The 20,530-nt window shown below is 36.9% G+C and overlaps 1 protein-coding gene and 1 non-coding gene across 2 annotated transcripts; one reads left to right on the top strand and one right to left on the bottom strand.

Moving 5' to 3' along the window:
• The first annotated feature begins 17,699 nt into the window (after window positions 1-17,699).
• Window positions 17,700-19,077, top strand: LOC121248091 (N-alpha-acetyltransferase 11). The gene is made up of 2 exons (XM_041146446.1): window positions 17,700-18,144; window positions 18,723-19,077. Exons 1-2 carry the CDS (start codon window positions 17,898-17,900, stop codon window positions 18,950-18,952), a joined length of 477 nt encoding a protein of 158 aa, XP_041002380.1. The 5' UTR covers window positions 17,700-17,897; the 3' UTR covers window positions 18,953-19,077.
• Window positions 19,078-20,027: 950 nt separating this feature from the next.
• Window positions 20,028-20,100, bottom strand: TRNAV-UAC. The gene has a single exon. It is a non-coding gene; the product is annotated as a tRNA-Val (tRNA).
• Between the last annotated feature and the right edge of the window lie 430 nt (window positions 20,101-20,530).

The following is a 20,530-nucleotide window of genomic DNA, read 5'->3' as shown; positions in this document are numbered from 1 at the left end:
AATTTATATCACTCACTTTGCTCTCTTAATGTGGCATCACAGTATGATATTTACTTATATTAAACTATTAGTCTATTTATATTATAGTATAAATACATTATTTTATAATAATTAACACATATTAATATAGTATTGAATTTAACTATAGTCTATATAATAAGTTCTAAACTTTTTATATGAGTATATATGATCAAATATGTAAGAATGTATTTATTAAAAAGAATATATATTATAATTTGTTATGCCAAAAATGTATTTATCTATATAAATTCGTCTCTCTTTCATTAGATAAAATTAATCAATTATGGCATGTGCTAAATCTTTCAACAATTTCATTCTCAATATAAAATATTAAATAATCTCAAAGAAAGTCATCTTCCATTTATATGAAATATGAAAATTTAAAAGAAAAATATTTATATGATTCAATCACCATACCTTCAAAATTTCGAACTTGTGTCCTTAATTAGTAGAATTCTTTAGACTCTTTTTATTTTATTTCTGATTGATTTACTGTTGAAATAATAAAATATTGAGTCCCACAAAGAAGAATAAAGTGTCAACGTAAAAAAGAGGCTCCAATAGGAGCATGCCTGCACACTCTTGCTCTCTCCGTATCTCTCAAGTTTTTAAGAACTAATTAGAATCTTATATCATACATCTAACATTTTCTAATTTCTTTTTGTATGAACTTCATATAATAATATTATAAAAAATTTTTGTTAATATATATATATATATATATACATATATCAAAAGTAAGTTTATATTGATAACTTCATATTAAAGTTCATATTTAAAATTAAATTTTTATGCTACATGTTATATTAAAAATTATAAGATTAATTTATATTTATCAAATTTTATATTAAATTTTTATAAGATTAACTTTATGTTATATCAAATGTTATATTAATTTTATGTTATAAGATTAATAGGCATTAATAATAAGATTAAAATTTCATGTTGTATTAATTAGCAATATAACATATAATATATATATATATAATATAATACAAAAAATTATATAAAAAATATTCTATATAATATAAAAATTTTAAAATATATATATATCAATCTGGTTCTGTTTAAACCGGTTTCCAAAATATAAAAGCTACTCCCGATTAGGTTTAGGGCAGTTTTGATTCTTAAGAACTAGTATTGAACCGGACTGGTTACGAACCAGACCGAACCCGCCAAGTCGAATAGTTCAACCAATTTTTCAGTTTTTTTTTACACCTGTACCTCGCCATCTTTGAAGCTCTTAATTGCTCTTTTTTTTCCTTTTTTTTTTTTTTGATCTCTTCACAATCTATAGTTTTAACTAGGGAAGTAATTGTAACGCCCTGTTCTCGGAGGTCCGAAGAGTTAACTCTTAATACCTAAAATTAACTTAAATAACACAACTATAAAATCCAGAAAATCTCATAAAATATTAATCCATTTAATCAATCTAAATATCTAAGTTCCTCCATGAGGACAATAAAGAAAATCTCAATAACATAAATTAAAAACTCTCCAAAACTTGAAATTATCCTTAACTCATCAAATCAAAATACTCAAAAAATAAAATTAGTTTATTAACTATAACTCTCAAATAAGCACTTGTACCCTCATGCATTTATTCCACTTTGATCATCACACCTTACTAAAACGTCATACTCTTGTTCTCCAACTGAACCATCAAAATTATCTGAAAAATATATGGAGATAAGGGGTGAGTTATCAACAACTCAGTAAGCAAATAACATATACCAGTGTGTAAACATGAGCATTTACAGAAATCAGAATGCAGAACAAAACATTTTCATTTTCAGAGTGCGGAAGCAAAACATGTTATCAAAATATCAGAGCGAAGATCTAGAAATAATGTCATTCAAAAATATCCTTTGGCATAGCATAAATGATCATTATCATCATCAGAACATCATATTAGAACAGAAGCCATGTATAACCCTAGTGGTAGGGTTATGCATTTGCGGATAGCCAAGCAGAATATAAATCACTCTGTCACTAAGGTGTGCACTTTAAACAGAGACCACTACTATAACTCGTGGCAGAGCCGTATCCACTACTATAACCCGTGGTTGGGCCGTATTCACTATTATTACCAGTGGTTGGGCCGTATCCACTGTTGTAACTAGTAGTTGAGCCGTATCCACTATTATTACCCGTAGTTGGGCCGTATCCACTATTATAACTCGTGGCAGGGCCATAACTGAACAGAGCGAAACATAATCAAATTCAGAATCAAAGAGTCATGCCAAAGGTTTTCAGAAATCACATCTTATCCAAACAGAGTACTGAACAAAATCATATCATCTTCGCAATCAAAGCAAATCCAAAGCATATTTACATAATTATGCACAAATTTTCATATTCGCTCTCTTTTAAAAGTTCAGAAATAGAATGTCAAAAATAAGCTCATGTCTACAACAGTCATGATGGAAAATACTTTCTTCTTAAACAGAATCTCATGAATAATACGGAACAAATAACTGAGGTAGTTCAAATTTCTTTTCATAACCAAATATGTATATTTTTCAAAAAGTCAACCTCAGTTTATTTTATTTTAATGCAAAGTCTAGCATAGGAACCCCGCTTACTTGGACTTAGTTTTTTTCGAAATTTTCTTCAAAATGTCGAACAATAATTAATCGTCACCTATAAAATAATCACGTAATTCTCATAAATTTTCAATTAATCTCATATTTCAATATTCAAGCCTGAAACTTCTAAAATAATCCATTTTTAATTCCTCAAACCCAAAATTCTCATTATTCCTAAAATACCAACATCGCTTTCTAAACTCATCAATATCCAACATAATAACTCCGACTAAAATATTAAATTCTAACTTATTTACGATTGAGATCTTACTATAATTTATAAAACTAAAATAACATAACTATATCGAAGTGCAGAGGAATGCGACGGAGGTGCCGTCGAGCTGGGCTGAGCAAGAGAGAAAAAGAGAGGAAGAGGTGAGCGTGAGAAAGGGCGGAGAGAAAGGAGGGAGTAACCGAGGGAGGTACTCACCATGAGGCGGTGCCCGGGCTAAGGTGGCCTAAGGGTGTTCAGCGCCCTTTTCCATGCGGGGGCGATGACTTGGAGTGGCTGGTGCGGTGCGGTGCAGTGGTTCAGTGGGTGAACCTCTATTTCAGGTGGCTAAAAATAGGGGAATAAACGGCTGGGTTTTCCGTGATAGGGGTGGCTCGCGGTAGTGTTAACCGTGGTGGTTTTCGTGAGGTGGGGTCACAACGTGGTGGGGCTCTCGGTGGAGGGTATTGCAACGGTTTATGGTGGCTGAACACAGCTCTGTTTTTGGATACTAAAACAGAGGAAACCGAAGCTTGCAGTAGAGGCTATGGGACGTTAAGCGGCAGCTTCGTGTGGCTGGGGAGTGGGCACGATGGTGAGATCTGGATTGAGATTCACAGTGGAGAGTGGATGAATTGTGCAGCAGCAACGAGTGGGTACAGTGGGTGATGGAGGCTGAGGAGTGAAAAAGAAGAAGCGGCAACTCTAGGTTTTTGTTGAGGATGAAAAACGTGCAAATATATAGATGAATGGATGACCAAAAATAAAACCCTAGAGATGAGAGAGTAACGTGCATGCAGATGGAGAAGAGTCGTGCAGGTGAGAAACTGCTCATAAGCCAATAGTTTTTTCTAAGATTTAAACAAACGGCCAAGATCTCCAAATAAAAAAAATCATTACTCGATCCATAACGTAAAAACCAAAAAAATAAATAACCTAAAATATCAAGCTCTAAAAAATAAATAAAAAAAAAAATTCCATAGTCCAACCATACAACTTCTGGTTCTGGGTGTTACATTCTTTCTCCCTAAAAAAAAATTTCGTCATCGAAATTTGTTAGTACCACAAGCAAAGCTTAAATATTTATCCGCTACAACCATTCATGCCTACACCAAACGTCAATCATATTGTCGGACCTAATTAATATTTCAAAATTGTCGAACCTAATATTCCAAATTCTAACCCTCCAATATTGTCGATCGTATTCTCCCATATTTTCCCTAGACATACACGTTCATGCACACTGCCATTTCAAGTCTAAAATTAAAACCTCAATAATGCAATTAACGACCAAAAAATAAATTTAAAATTCTCCACCTAATATAAAAACCTCAATAATATAATTAAAAAAACTAAAATAATTTTGAACTCTCCACATAATTTATGAACCATTTACAAATATCAAAATAGACTCTCAAATTATCATGTCACCAAAGCCACGCTTCCGCTGTTCACTCTAACAACTTATAGTTTTAAAAATATTGAATCTCATACATCGGAAAAGAACTAACCCCCACATTTAACCAATCCGTACATTTTTTTTTACAACTAACTAACAGAGAACTCTTAAAACAATATAGCATAATAAAAAGTTCCAAGCTTAAGTCTTGACTGACCTTGATTCACAAATTTCAAATCCTTAGAAAATCTACTCTCAACCAAACTTCAATATTCTAAGCTATACGATTAAAACAGTACCATGCAAGGGTGATTAACCTCGACTCAAATAAAAAGATTTCATGGAAAAATAGAGTGAGGTACCTGTGATCTCATTGTTATCGCCCTCAGCATCTTCAGCTGTCAATGCAAACACTCGAGCTGGTCCCATTCGACGTTGATTGTTTCCCTGTGTCGTTTGTCGGGTACTTGGGGGTGTATTAGACTTATTCTTATTGTCTGACAATAATGGGCATTCTTTGATAAAATGGTCAGTCTTTCCACATCGAAAACATGACCCATTTTCCTTTCTACACTCCCCAGTGTGTACGTGGTTACAAAACTTGCAGGGGTTATTTGATTGATATCCTTGCACTTGCTTTTGCCCCAGCTGCTCCCATCATTTCTTTTCTTCCATGGCCCTTGATCCATCATAGATTGAGACCCCTGTGGCGCAGTCCTATTCCTCTGTTCCAGCAGTGTTGCGCTTCTTTGAAGGCTCCGCTCAAATACTGTGGCCTTATTCACCAACTCTGAGAAGTTCCGGATTTGAAAGCCCACAATTCGTTCATAAATCTTTTCATTCAGCCCCTGTTCAAACTTACGAGCCTTCTTCTCCTCATCAGGGATCATATATGCAGCAAAACATGATAACTCAATAAATCTAGCTACGTACTAGTGTACTGTCATAGCTCCCTATACCAAATTAGCAAACTCCATAGCCTTTTCATCTCGGACTAAGGTTAGGAAAAAGCGTTCCAGAAAGATCTGCTTGAAGTGCAGCCAACGGACTATTTCCGTCCCTTCCGCTTCTCAGATGGTTCTTTCAGAAATCTACCATCTTTTTACTTCTCTCGTTAGTTTGAAAGCAGAGTACAGAACCTTCTATTCATCCGTGCAATTTATAACGCGGAGTATCTCCTCAATATCTTGGATCCAGTCTTTTGCTAAGGTTGCATCACCCCGACTATCGAAGGTGGAAGGATGCATTCGATTAAACTGTTCTATGGTGCATCCCCATTCATTATTTGTCGCATTCATACCCGATACACTTCTTTCCGGACGACGAGGTGGCATCCTGACGACTTGGATTATTAAATATATATATATATATATATATATATATATATTACAAGAATAAAGGGTTTGTACAAAATAAGCAAATGGTGATAATAGTAAAACAAACATAAATACACATAAAATGCGTACACGCAACAATAGTAACAATATATCTCCAGACTCGAAATCTTCAATTCTAACGAACGCCTTGTATGTGGTCTACAGAAACGTAACGAACCTCAATCAACATAAACATCTCAAAAAATCTATAAAATCCTACCTCTCAAATTCCATAGCACATCTTTCCTAACGACTGAAGATTCTAAAACCTAAAGTACCGATAAAATCACCTCTAACAGTCCACAAATGCCTACACCTTAACTCTGAAAATTATTTCCTCAAACTCATGACCCAATGCTTACAAAATTCTAACACCTTAACTTTCATCAATCACCTCATTGTAGTATGCAGAATCTCTAACCTGTCTTTAATACCAACTGTAACGCCCTGTTCCCGGAGGTCAGGAGAGTTAACTCTTAATACCTAAAATCAAATAAATAATACAACTATAAAATCCAGAAAATCCCATAAAATATTAATCCATTTAATCAATCCAAATATTTAAGTTCCTCCATGGGGACAATAAAGAAAATTTCAATAACATAAATTAAAAACTCTCCAAAAATCGAAATTATCCTTAACTCATCAAATCAAAATATTCGAAAAATAAAATCAGTTTACTAACTACGACTCTCAAATAAGCACTTGTACCCTCAGACACTTATTTCACTTCGATCATCACACATTGCTAAAACTTCCTACTCTTGTTCTCCAGCTGAAGCATCAAAATTATCTGAAAAATATATGGAGATAAGGGGTGAGTTATCAACAACTCAGTAAGCAGAGAACATATACCAGTGTGTAAACATGAGTATTTACAGAAATCAGAATGCAGAACAAAACATTTTCATTTTCAGAGTGCGGAAGCAAAACAAGTTATCAAAATATCAGAGCGAAGATTTAGAAATAATTTCATTCAAAATATCCTTTGGCATAGCATAAATGATCATTATCATCATCAGAACAGAAGCCATGTATAACCCCTGCGGTAGGTTTGTGCATTTGCGGATAGCCAAGCAAAACATAAATCACTCTGTCATCAAGGTGTGCACTTTAAACAGAGACCACTACTATAACTCGTGGCAGAGCCGTATCCACTACTATAACCCGTGGTTGGGCCGTATCCACTATTATTACCCGTGGTTGGGCCGTATCTACTATTGTAACCCGTGGTTGGGCAGTATCCACTATTTTAACCCGTGATTGGGCCATATCCACTATTATAACCCGTGGCAGGGTCGTAACTGAACAGAGCGGAACATAATCAAATTCAGAATCAAAGAGTCATGCCAAAAGTTTTCAGAAATCACATCTTATCCAAACAAAATACTGAACAAAATCATATCATCTTTGCAATCAAAGCAGATCCAAAGCATATTTACATAATTATGCACAAATTTTCATATTCGCTCTCTTTTCAAAAAAAGAATGTCAAAAATAAACTCATGTCTACACCAGTCATAATGGAAAATACTTTCTTCTTAAACAGAATCTCATGAATAATGCGGAACAAATAATTGAGATAGTTCAAATTTCTTTTCATAACCAAATATGTATATTTTTCAAAAAGTCAACCTTAGCACATTACCAAAACTTTTGATTTTTCTGGTTTCGATCCGGTTTGATCCGGTTTTTTCGGTTTACCTTTACACGTGTGGCACTACATTAGTAATGCATGTAGTGCCACACGTGGTTGCACCTTCCAGACGGCTGCCTCAATCCACGCATACTTTATAGATGCTTACATGAACTTGAGGGCGAGTTCTTTCCAACCCAAAGAGACTGATGTAGGAGGATCTAGGCCCAATGATGAGTATTCCTAGGATTTGGCCGAGAGGAGGTAGATTTGGGCGAAAAGAGGCAGATTTGGGCGAGGAACGACTTATCCGTCGGTTGGGCGAGGAGATTTATCTCTTGGCTGGACGAAAAGACTTATCTCTTGGTTGGACGAGGAGAAATGGGCGACATCCGTATTTTAACTATAACTTTGGCTACAGGTGTCAGAATCGTACATATGATCCCAATCCGGAAAGGTCTCTTCAGCGCACACTTCGTGGCCATCATATTCCACCTGGTGGACCCCTTTTCGACACCCAAAATCAGCCGGTTTTACCTCCAAAGCATCAATTTTAGTCAACTTTTTCATTTTTGGTTAATTTTCTTTTATGATAATGTTTATCTTTAGTAATGATTTTATTCCAGATTCTTAGATTAGATTTTAGTCATATTTATCTTATTTCGTATTCTATTATTTGGCCCTAATTACAGTTTTACCATTTTTCGTTAGCTATTTAAGCTCGGCTTGTGGGTTTCAAAAATGATAATTGATTTATTTTATTTAAAACCTTAATCTCAAAGTTTGTCTCAAGGTTTCTCTCTATTTGTGATTTTTCTCAATCTCAATCTCTAGCTTCCGTTGTTAAGCTAGCCATCAGAATAATCTCCTATTTTGATTTAGCGTTAATAAGTTGAGACTTGAGAACTAATTCCTCTAATGCTTGTTGTACATAAGTTTACGTTTACACATAGAGGCACAATATAAAATTTCATGTTATAAGATTAAAATTTATATGTTACATCAAATGCTATATTAAAAATTATAAGATTAATTTTACGTCATATCAAATGTTATATTAAAATTTTATAAGATTTTTATGTTATAATATTAGTAGACATAAATAATAAAATTAAAATCTCATGTTATATTAATTAGCAATTTAGCATACTTTTTTTATAAGTAATTAGCAATTTAGCATATAATATATATATATATATAATATAATATAAAAAACTAGAATAATGTATATACCGGTCTAGTTCGGTTCAAACAAGTTTTAAAATATGAAAAGTGGTATCGAACCGGTTTCGATTCGTAAGAACCAATACCAGACCGGACCGGACCGATTTTTCTTTACACCTAGAGCTTTAACATTATTCTCTCTTCCTATCTAATGCTCCTCATCCTCGAAATATGTGGGATCACCTAAAGAATCCTCATCTTGATCAGAACCCTGAAGAAAAAAGATGTGAAGAAGAAGAAGCGGAAGCAGAGAGCAGAGGAGGCACATTCTCTCACTCAAACCCAACAAAGAAAATGAAGATAACAAATCCCACTAAGACTCTTGCAACTACACCCCACGATCGAACTTTGAGATGTTGTATTTCTTTGAGTTCTTCAGAGAATTCAGTACCAAGATGTGTCTGGCAGACGGCATCTTCTTTTGCGGAAAACTCAGCCATAAAAGAACAATGTTTTCCCCCTACGACCCGTCAAATTCTCAAAGCGTCCACCAATACCAAAGAAAGCCAAAAAAATAAAACTGAGAGATGGAGATCGAGTTGGTGAGAAAGTGGCGGGGGCTTGATGTCAAGAGAGTGACAATGAGGACAATGACAGTGAGGGGCAGAGAGAGAAGGGATGGTGAGAATAGAGAGAGAGAGAGAGAGCAACGAACATGAGAGAAAAGAAAAAAAGATTTTATAACATAGATATGGGTCTACGATAAGTATAATAGACTAATGTATCCTGTTGGGGGGTGTCAGAGCCTCAAAGTCACCCAATCCGATTGAAGATTTTCTCTAGCATTATTCATTGACATTTTATGTCAATAGGTGTTAAGGAGGGTGGGCTCCAACTCCGATGGAGTCAGAAACAATGTTTTGAATTAGGGGTGGGCTTCGACTCCGACTGAGTCGGAGATGTCATTTCCGACCTCCGACTTCGACTCAAGTCGGAGGCGGATTTTCCCTCCGACTCCGACTCCGAAGGTAGTCGGAGTCCGATTCCGATCGGAGGTCGGAGCTCCGAACTCCGATCGGAACTCCGACGGAGGTCGGAGCCCCGAACTCCGATCGGAACTCCGACGGAGGTCGGAGCCCCGAACTCCGATCGGAACTCCGACCGGAGTTCGGGGCTCCGAACTCCGATCGGAACTCCGAACGGAGGTCGGAGCTTCGATTCCGAACATAATTTCCGAACTCCTCACAAAATTTTATTTTTTTTATTATTATTTAAATTTTATTGTTCAATTTCATTTCAGATAGTGAGCAACATATATATATTTTTTTAAAGTGAAACGATCTACAAATATTTGGTTTATTCAAGAGTTTTCAATAATTTAAATATTCGTTCTGATTTTGTTACTGAATTTTGATTATATCTTTAATTTGTTTTATATCCGCCTGAAATTTAGCATTAAAAGTGCTCATGACTCATGAGTTGAAAATTACATAAATTTAAAATTTTATAAAAAAGAATGATGGTACGAATTTCTATAATTCGATTAATTTCAGTTGGATAATAAATTCTAAACGTTTGAGAGAGGATGAATAAGTACTAATAGAAATTATAGAATAAAGAGTACTTATCTCACGTCTTTGCTCGGGATATGACTACATAAATATAACTATATAAATAGTTTAAAAAGTAAATAACATGTATGATGTAGCCATAAGTTATAACAGTCTCATTATTAACGTAATAACAATATGACTATAATTTGAAATATAACTACAATTAGATTAAACACGGATTTCAGTCAAATAATTTTTGTTCCATTGGTCATGCCTGAAATGAAGATAGAAAGTAGCAATCAATAGATGAAAAAAAATTGATAATAAAAAATTGAATACGGTAAAAGAATAATTTGATTCTTACCAAGAAAGGAGGTTCTCCCAACTCCATCCCAACTCTCAAGTAGCGTCCGTTCCAGACTCTCAATCATCGGTAATTATGTTAGGGTTCACAATTAGATCTATAAAATCATAAAAATTAGAAGTTAGAAACATTAAAAATAATTAAATCATCATTTAAAAGCATATAAACTTACCCGATTCAAGCCTATAGCTCTCGGCATCAACGCCAACGGTATCTAGTCCAATAGGCGTTTCACTTATCCAATTCTGTGTGCAAACGAGGGCCTCCACGGTTGACGGTGACAATGAACTCTGATAAGCATCCAACACGCGACCTCCAGTGCTAAATGCCGACTCTGAGGCAACTATAGTGACAGGAATGGCTAGCACATCTCGGGCCACACGGGAAAAGACTGGATACTTGGTGGAATTAACTTTCCACCAAGTTAATAACTGAAATACATCACTAGGTGCCTCGACAGCTTCCATAAAATATCGTTCAACCTCAGATATACAATGCATAATATTCCTTGTTGACATGAGTTGATGATACTGCTGTATAATACGATTGCCTCTAACCCCTACAGATGGGTCAGTATCACCTGAGGAAACTGTCAATCCTGTCGGCCTCGAATGTGAGGAGCTACCAACTGCGGATGAAGGCTGAGCACTAGTACTGTAGTGATGATATAAGTCATCAACATCACTTTTTAGCAATTTAATAAACTCTGCAGCCTTCACTGCCCCGAGGACGGAATTTACCCAAAATTCTAGAACGACCAACTTAACTCGGGGGTCAAGGATCACAGCTACAAATAGCAATCTATTTATCTTCTCAATATTCCCCCAATATTTATCATATTTGATCTTCATCCTCGTAGCCATAGCAGATAACAATCCAGCAGAGTCAGTACAACTATTTTCCAACTGGAAGTGAAGCTCCGAGAGCTCGTTGAAAAATGAGTTCGCAGTCGTATATTTGGATCCAGATAGCCGCATGGTTATCTCATAAAAAGTTCTTAAAAATTCAACAAAATAACTCACACTGGTCTAATCATGTGCGTCCGGTGCACCGAGCCCCTGTCCTGCTGGCTCCAACAAAGCATACCTCAGGCCCCCATCCTCGACCTCCATCCGCTCGAATGCTTTTTGGTACTTCTGTGCCACATCCAACATCATGTATGTAGAATTCCATCGAGTCGGAACGTCCAAGCACAGCATACTAGAACATTCAATCTTCAGATCTTCTGCTATTGCCTTAAACTTGGCAAGCCTTTGAGGGGAACCCCTCACATATCGTACAATATTGCGGACTCAGGTTATGGAATCATGAACCTCTTTTAATCCCTCAACAACTATGAGGTTAATGATATGAGCACAACATCGAACGTGAATAAACTCGTGGGCCCGAATGACATCATCTCTCACCGTCGTGTTCCGCTTAAACCAATCAATTGTTGTTTCATTCTCACTGGCATTGTCAACTGTAATACACAGCACTTTTTGAATTCCCCAGTCCTTTAAACAATCATCCATCTTCACCCCAATGGATGCACCTTTATGATCCACAATTTCTTTAAAACCAATAATTTTTTTATGCAAAATCCACTCACTGTCAATGTAGTGTGCTGTGATACACATGTAGCAGACGTTCTGTATGGAAGTCCATGTGTCAGTCGTAAAAGACACTCTCTGGCCAGTGGTAATAAACATCTTCCTCATCTCCTCCTTGTCCTTCGCATGCCTCTTCATACAATCTCGCATCACTGTATACCGTGATGGAATGGGAAATCGTAGCTCAACAAAATTTAGAAACTTTCGAAAGCCTCTTTTCTCGACTGTGGTAAATGGCATCTCATCAGTAATTATCATCTCTGCAAGCATGTCCCTCAACATCTTCTCACTGTATTGAGGGATGACCAATTTCTTAGTCTGTGTACCATCAGTTGCTGTAGAAGTTTGGTAACTGAGGTTGGTCTGATCAGTGGCTTGCAATTCCATCGCTATCTTATATCGTTGACAACCATTTAGATGTGCTATTAACACACTGGTACCTTGCTTCTTCGAATGGCATCCACAAAGTGATCCACAGTAATGACATCTTGCTACTGGGTTCGCAATTTCACCAGGAATTTTGGTGAAATGCTCCCATGTCCACGACCTCTTTTTAGAAGGTCGTGGTGGTTGATCTTGCTCAATGGGCATCTCCTCCTCTTCGTTGAACATATCCTCATCCTCTATATCAACTGGGAGTGGGAGTCGACTACTCGCACAAGATGTAGCTGCTCTAGATGTAGCTGCCCTAGATGTGGCTCTAGGGGTGGAAGTACCCACCGGTGTAGGAGTTGTAGCATTGGCATCCGCCACATTCCTTTGTGGACGATCATCTCCACTATGTCTAGGATCCATATCACAATCAATGAAGCTTAAAAAATTAAATTAGAAGCAAAAAATTAGTTTAAAAATAAACTAGGCTATTGTATTATACAATAGAACATGTATTATTGTATCATAATATATTATTGTATCGATGTATTATTACATCGAGGTTCGGTTGACTTGCGCTCGACTCAGCGGAACCCATCCAGAGAGGTCCGCTCGACGTGCGCTCGACGTGGCGCTCGAGCAGAATCCATCCAGAGAGGTTCGCTCGAAATGCGCTCGACATGGCGCTCGAGCAGAACCCATACAGAGAGGTTCGCTCGACTTGCGCTCGACATGGCGCTCGAGCAGAATCCATCCAGAGAGGTTCGCTCGAAATGCGCTCGACGTGGCGCTCGAGCAGAACCCATCCAGAGAGGTTCGCTAGACTTGCGCTCGACGTGGCGCTCGAGCCAATGTTCAATACAACGTGCGCTCGACTTGCGCTCGACACCTCGCTCGAGCGCAAGTCTGCAATACAATGTAAAATTCAGGATTTTGAGCGCCGTGTTGGGACTATATTGAATATTCAATACAACCAATTCACAAGAATCACAACTACTGGCTCCAATTCATAAGAGACGTGTTTGAATTAAATTTAGGGCTCATAAATTTAGGGCTCACCGTAGGTGGAAGCTGAATAGAGGAGCAACGAGGAACGGCGGCACGGAGGAGCAACGACGAACGGCGGCACGCTGGCACTAGGACGGAAGACGCGAGAGAGAAGGGATGGTTCAGTCACTGGGACGGGAGACGCGAGAGAGAAGGGAGAAGGAAGAAGAAGAAGAACTGGAGAAGGAAGAAGAAGGGGGGGAAGGGGAACGTATGAGCCTCATGAGGCTTCCTTAGGAAGACATATGAAACGACGCCGTTCCATATTAAGTGGAACGGTGTCGTTCAATAATTTTTTTTTAAACCCAGTTGTAAAACGACATCGTTTTACAGCTGGGTTTAAAAAAAAATTCGGAGTCGGAGTCGGAGCTACATGGAGCTCCGACTCCGACTCCGCTTCCGAATCACTAGTCGGAGTAGTTCCGAATTCCGACTCCGAATTCCGACAACTCCGACTCCGTCGGAGTCGGCGTCGGAGCGGAGGTCGGACGGAGTCGGAATTCTCGGAATTTTGCACACCCCTATTTTGAATACCGTACCGGACGTCGTACCGGTCAAGGCATTGGAACGAAATATTTCGGTATCGGTACTGTTTCGTGTACCGTTTCGAGAAAGTCGATATATGAATAAATTATATATATATATTATATTTCAAAATAATAGTCTATATATGAATAAATTATATATAAATACATATATATATAAATTATAAATAGTCTAATCTGAATTGGGGGTCAAAAAATAAGCTTATAGTCTGAAAAAATGAAAAAGAAAAATTAAAGGCCAAAATATAGGTTTGTACGGCTGGTATTTGGGCCGATATGAAACATATATGATACCTATACCAGCCCAGTGGCCGGTACAGTAAATACCAGTTGTACCGGCTGGTATGGTACGAGATTAAAAACAATGATCAGAAAGCCCACCTCTGACCTCCGACAAAAGTCGAAGGTAACTTTGGACTCCAACTATGACTCTGACGGGAGTCAGAGTTCAACTTCAATCGACGTTGCTAAAAACAAAAACTAAAAACTGAAAAGGGAGGAGACTCAGTGCTGAAGATAGGATATCGAATACCGAGAGACCTATCCCAAAAACTAATTAATATATATATATATGTGTGTGCGTGTGTGTGTGCGTGCGCGCGCACGCGCATTGTATCCAAATCAAATAAATTAATCAATCAAAAATGAAAAAATCAAGCCGTTGAGAAAAGGAATGAGCGGTGGGGATTGGTAACTCGAAGCTAACACTCATGAGTAGGGCTGTGCATCCGGATCTAGATCTGGATATCTGGGAAGATCTAGATCCGGATCAGGCTTTTTAAAAGTGGGCGGATATCCGCTCGGATAAACCGAATTGAAACCCAGGCGGATATCCAGATTTCGACCCAGATATCCGGTTTCAAACCGGAAATCCAGATTTTATACTTTTCTTTTTTTTCTTTTTTCTTTTTTAATAAGTTTTTATCGTTTTTTAAAACGCTTTTTTATAAATAAATAAAAAAAAAACTTTTCAACACTTTTTAAAAGGTTTTTTTTTTTTATCTAGATTTGGACGATATCCAGAGTTTATACAAAAAAAAAAATATGTTTTTACAAATTTTAAAACGCTTTTTTTAAGAAAAACTTTCCAACACTTTTTAAAAGGCTTTCATGTTTATTATTTTTTATAGGCATTTTTTTATATAATGAATATTTTTATAGGCATTTTTTATACTTTTTTTATATTGTTGCAAAACATCAATGTTACAAGGAACAAATAGTGAAAAATTCAAAAGCAGCAGCAAAGAACTGTGGAAGAACATTTGAAGTCCAGCCCCCTATCCTCTTCATTTCATTGTGAGCTGTGGGAAATAAAGAACTGGAAATCAAGAAATTAGTAAGAAAATCATATCCCAACTGATATGCATATTATATACAGAAAAAATATGAAAAAACCCCATACCCAGATCCAAACCAAAAGATTATCGAGAAATATAAAGGACAGAACAAACAACCAAGAAGAGATTCAAATCATTCGCTATCTGAACGAGTCCGATATGCAAGAGATCTACAAGAACTTCAAAATCAATAGTCGAGTACGAAATTTCATGACTAAAGAAACACTCTCAAAGATTTTAGTGATTAATAGTCGAGTAAAGTGTTCTAATTCTTTTTGACTTCATCACTAATGATTCTTGCAATTCTTCTTTTTGGATGTTTTTGAATTGTAGGTATGGTAGTTTTTTCAAGTCCCACATAAAACGTTCAAATCTGGAATGGCAACCAAGATTCACAAACCAAATGGATATGGACTCAAACAAAAACGAAAACCCAGATCTAATCTATCCATATCTACCTTTAAAAAGCAAGAGATGCTCACATGGATATGGACTCAAACAAAAATGTAAACCCAGATCTAATCTAAACCAAATCTATACTACAAAATTTTAAAAGTCCCATAAAACGTTCAAATCTGGAATGGCAACCAAGATTCACAAATCAAATGGATATGGACTAAAACAAAAATGAAAACCCAGATCTAATCTATCCATATCTACCTTTAAAAAGCGAGAGATACTTACATGGATATGGACTCAAACAAAAATGTAAACCCAGATCTGGGTGAAGTTGCATTGTGAGAGAGTGAGTGATGGGTTTTGTTGAGGGATGCTAGGGTTTTCGGGGAGAGAGTGAGAGAAAGAAAGAGAAGATAGAGAGAGGCAAAGTTAGGTTTTCGGGCTTAGGGGAAGTTAGATTTCCGTAGTGTTTTTTAGGAAGGAACAAAGCTACACGGATGGATAAAAATGGAGAGTTCAAGTTGAGAGAGAGAAGAAGATACCATAGGCAAACGACGTTGAGAGAGAGATGGGCGAGCTGCGAACGGCAGTCCTCGCGGTGACAACTAGGGTTTCTGATTTTCAGAAGTTGGAACTTGAGAGATAGAGAGACAAAGTTGTCTGTCGAGTGTCGAGTGAAATATCAAAAGTTGAAATGAGAGAGAGGAGTAGAAGACCAAATTGAAAGCTCATCGGTGCTAGCAAAACATTGGCGTTTTAAAATATTAACAATTTTTCAAAAGAGAAACTGGTTACGGATATCCGGTTTAAAAACCGAATCCGTAACTGGATCCGGGCGGATATAATATTTTTCTACCTGCCCGAATTCAATCCGGGCGGATAACTGCCCGGATGACTCAAATTTTCGAGTTTTGGATCGGACCGAAAAAAAAAATGGGGCCCCGTTCTACACCCCTACTCACGGGCCCTAGAACCAAAAATTAAAAAAGAAAAAGAAAAAAGGGAAGAACCCAAAGCCAAAACGACGATGATTTAAATTTTGAACCCAAGGCAAATAAAGCAAATGACAGTGACGTATAGTTGACAAACAGACATAGGCTAACAGATTGAGATAGATACATAGATTGAGACAGACAGAAAAGGCAAACTTTCTTTCTTTGTTTTGACAAAGAAATCCCAACAAAGATTTTTCAGAAATGCTAGGGCCCCCGAAGAAGAGTCCTGAACTTTGCATCCCGAATGACGTGGAGTGACCCATGTGGCTCCTTTAATTACTAAAAAACCAATTTGAATTTAAAAACAAAAAACGTCCTCTTTCATTTTTCTCCATCCCTTCCGTCCCTCCCAAATCAAATCTCCTATGTAGAAGAGTATCTCATCTCGTTCGGATCTCTCCCAAAAATGTCATCCTATTGTAGATCTCCTCTGCTCCTTCAATGAAATTTCATTCTCTCATATTTTCTTTGTACATCCTGTTCCATCCATCCCTCCCTCACTAAAGGCCACGATTCCACCCCTCCCTTCCAAATCAGAAACGACTTGACTCCAGAAGGCTTGGAGCGTCACCATTGAGTTGAATCGTTGCCACTGTCGCCTCCCTTAGTGCCAAACGAAGGGAGGGAGAGAGAGGGATTTCGTCGATTTGGGTTTGGGGTCATCTGCAATATGGGTTTCGGGGTCATGTGATTTCAAATCACGTTTTTCTTCTTCTCTTTTTTAATATTAAATAAATTACATAACACATCAGTCGAAACAAGTCTTCGGGACAAATCTTCAGTAACTGTAGAAGAACTCAGATTTTTTGTTTAGTCAAAGTTCGGAGTTCGGAAGTCGGAGCAGATACCAGCTCTGAATCCGACTATTTTTTTCATAATAACTTTGATTTTGACTTTTTTCATAATAACTCTGATTTTGACTCTGAGGTTTTGTTTGGAAGCTCAACTCATCTCAACTCATCATTACAATTTTTTCAAATCCCAATATAAAATATAATAAATAATTCAACTTTTTTAAATCTTAAAATAATAATAATATTAAAAAATAATATTCTAACAATATTTTATCATTTCAATTCAACTCAATTCAACATCCAAACGCAACGTGAATATCAATTTTTCCGATTCCAACAGCCGGAGCGGACGTCGGCCGGACTCGAGTCGGCTAAGTTTTTGCCCAGGTGTTTCGGCTGGTAAATAAAGAAATGAACCAAACAAATTAGGCGCTGACCCACGATAGTCGAAAGCCTAGCGAAGAGTATTCAAATTTCAGAATCTCAAACAGAGCAAACCGATCCATGTCGAGCGGGGGGGTCATAGTGGATCTCCATAGAAAATCCACCAACTGGGCCAAGGTGGTCGATGACATAGTTAAATTAGAGAGAAAGATATTTCCCAAACATGAGTCACTTGCTAGATCCTTCGATGAAGAGCTGGGAAAGAAGAACACCGGATTGATTTACATGGACTTGGACGGAGAAGTTGTTGGCTATGCAATGTATTCTTGGCCTTCTTCCATGTACGCTTGTGTCACCAAGCTCGCAGGTGCCAAAACCCCTTTCTTTCGTACTTTTTTTGCCAAATAAATGTTTTATTCAGATTTTCATCTTTCATTGTTAAGTAGGAGCATTAATTGGTGAAAATGTTTGTTATCCTCCCCCCCCCCCTCCCCCCCACCTATTTTGTGATTTCGAATGGGAAATTGATGATTGAATGGAACCCCCACGATCAATATGCTAGAAGTGTCCAGAATTCATGATCTTGGCCATTTCTGGTTAGTTGAAACTAATTAGTGGAAGCCTCAAGTTATTCAGGTTTTGCAAATTTTTGAAGTGCCTAAGTTTTGTGTTTTCCGTATCCGAGAATGTTCTTTACTGCTAAAGTGAGTCGGAATGCGAATAAGCTTATCACCTGTCTGATAAAAGTACAAATAGAAATGATTGTATTTGTCCTTCTAATCCGAAATTTTCTGCTTTGTGGTCTGTTTGATTTCTTTGATGGAGAGGAGTTGGCAAGCCCTGAACCACTCAAATGGCTATATTGTTCTAGTTTTTGAACTGTATTGACCATAATCTAATATCTTCAACTTGGGTGTTCTTTTTTATTGATGGAAACAAGCTCAGTGAAGGAGAATTGTAGGAGGCAAGGGCATGGAGAGGCACTGTTGAAAGCAGCAATCAAAAAATGCAGAACCAGAAATGTGCACCGCATTTCACTTCATGTTGATCCCTTGAGGAATCCTGCTATTAGTCTCTACAAGAAGTTTGGTTTCCAAGTCGATAACCTGATAGAAGGTTACTACTCCTCTGATCGAAATGCCTATAGAATGTACTTGGATTTTGATGCTGATTAGGTTAAATGGAGGTCAAAACTTGGTTCAATGTTGAATAGTAATTACTAAACATTTTTGTAACAGCTAGCATTGAAATATCTGAACAAGATGATCATTCAATGAATGTCATTGTGACATGATGAGAAGTATCTGATCCATAAAGCAGGGAAACATGCTGTTTTCTGTTATTCTAGTTCTCATTTTCCTTGAGTGATCAATGTAATTCCAAGATAATCTCGCCTGTTAAAATATTTTCATGTCACAAGCTCCGACTTGCCCGCATGCAGTCAGTTTGAAGTGCACTTTAGCTTCTTGCTTGTCCCCATTCTTTGCCTGTCAGTGGGTCTCTGTGTGTGTAAGCTGTAAAGAAATTGTCGTGTCGCCGTAAGCTCCTATTTCTTCGCCATGGATCATGGTCAGATGCCCTGCAGATAGATCCTAAGCTTCATGCAATCCTTCTCGGCAATAGCCAACTTAACAGCCCTTACATCTGTATCAATGTGGGTAAGATAATAGACTAGAGAAGCTTTGACCGATAGGAAAAGAAAAAAAGATTAGAGAAGCTTTGCAAACCCCGATCAGCCTTATTTTTACACTCATAACATAAATGTCTTTTATGGTTGGTTTTTGAGGAGCATGAAATCAGGTACACAAGTTCACTCAATTGAAACAGAGGTAATTGTATTGTGTAACAGCGGAACACAACTTATCGGGAGCATTTTAAGAGTTACCTTTTTGAAAAAACAAAGAAAAAAAGAAGAGAGATGAGACCCCATGAGAAAATTATCAGTATTCATTTGTTTTTATTAGAATTAAGACACTATGATATCTTCTAAGTGAAGATTCTCCGTATGAGAAAAACGGTTCCTTGTTGAGCCAACTCGAATTGAATTTGTCAACACATGTAAAGTAGGGGTGTTTGGCGTTTATATCTTTGCAGAGATACCCGAGCATCATGACTTTCTCTGAACACCATGTATTTAATTTTATCACCTTGCTCTGCGTATAAATGGCAATTCCTCTTGAGACAAGAACGACACGAACAGAGAATGCTTTATGTTCTCAAAGATACAGGGAAAAAATTACGATAAGGGATTGTTGCTGCCCAGGATCGAACTGGGGACCTTCAGTGTGTAAGACTGACGTGATAACCACTACACCACAGCAACGTGTCCTGAAGGATGTTTTAAAGTTATAAATAAAGTTATGTTTTACACCCCATTTGGATTGAGAATCCACAACTCAACTCATTTCATCTTTACAATTTTATCAAATTCTCATACAAAATAAAATAAATAATTTAACTTTGTCAAATCCCAATTCAACTTTTTTAAATTCCAAAACAATAATAATGTTAAAAAATAATATTTTAACAATATTTTATTCAATTTTTAACTTTTATCTAAAATCATCTTATCTCATTCAGGGGCGGCTCAATACAAATTGAGGCCTAAGACGAGATTTAAGTGAGTCATTCGTAATTATAACATATACAATTAAATATAAATTATTATATGGAATATTTTCAAACTATTCAATAAAATGAGATTTTATTTAAAATCTTTAAACACAATTTTTGTGAATTTATATTTACAACAA

Source organism: Juglans microcarpa x Juglans regia, chromosome 2D (genome assembly GCF_004785595.1).
Source record: "Juglans microcarpa x Juglans regia isolate MS1-56 chromosome 2D, Jm3101_v1.0, whole genome shotgun sequence".
Classification (NCBI taxonomy): Eukaryota; Viridiplantae; Streptophyta; class Magnoliopsida; order Fagales; family Juglandaceae; genus Juglans; species Juglans microcarpa x Juglans regia.
The sequence above is the reverse complement of the archived record's forward strand: the minus strand, read 5'-3'. Positions and strand labels throughout refer to the sequence as shown.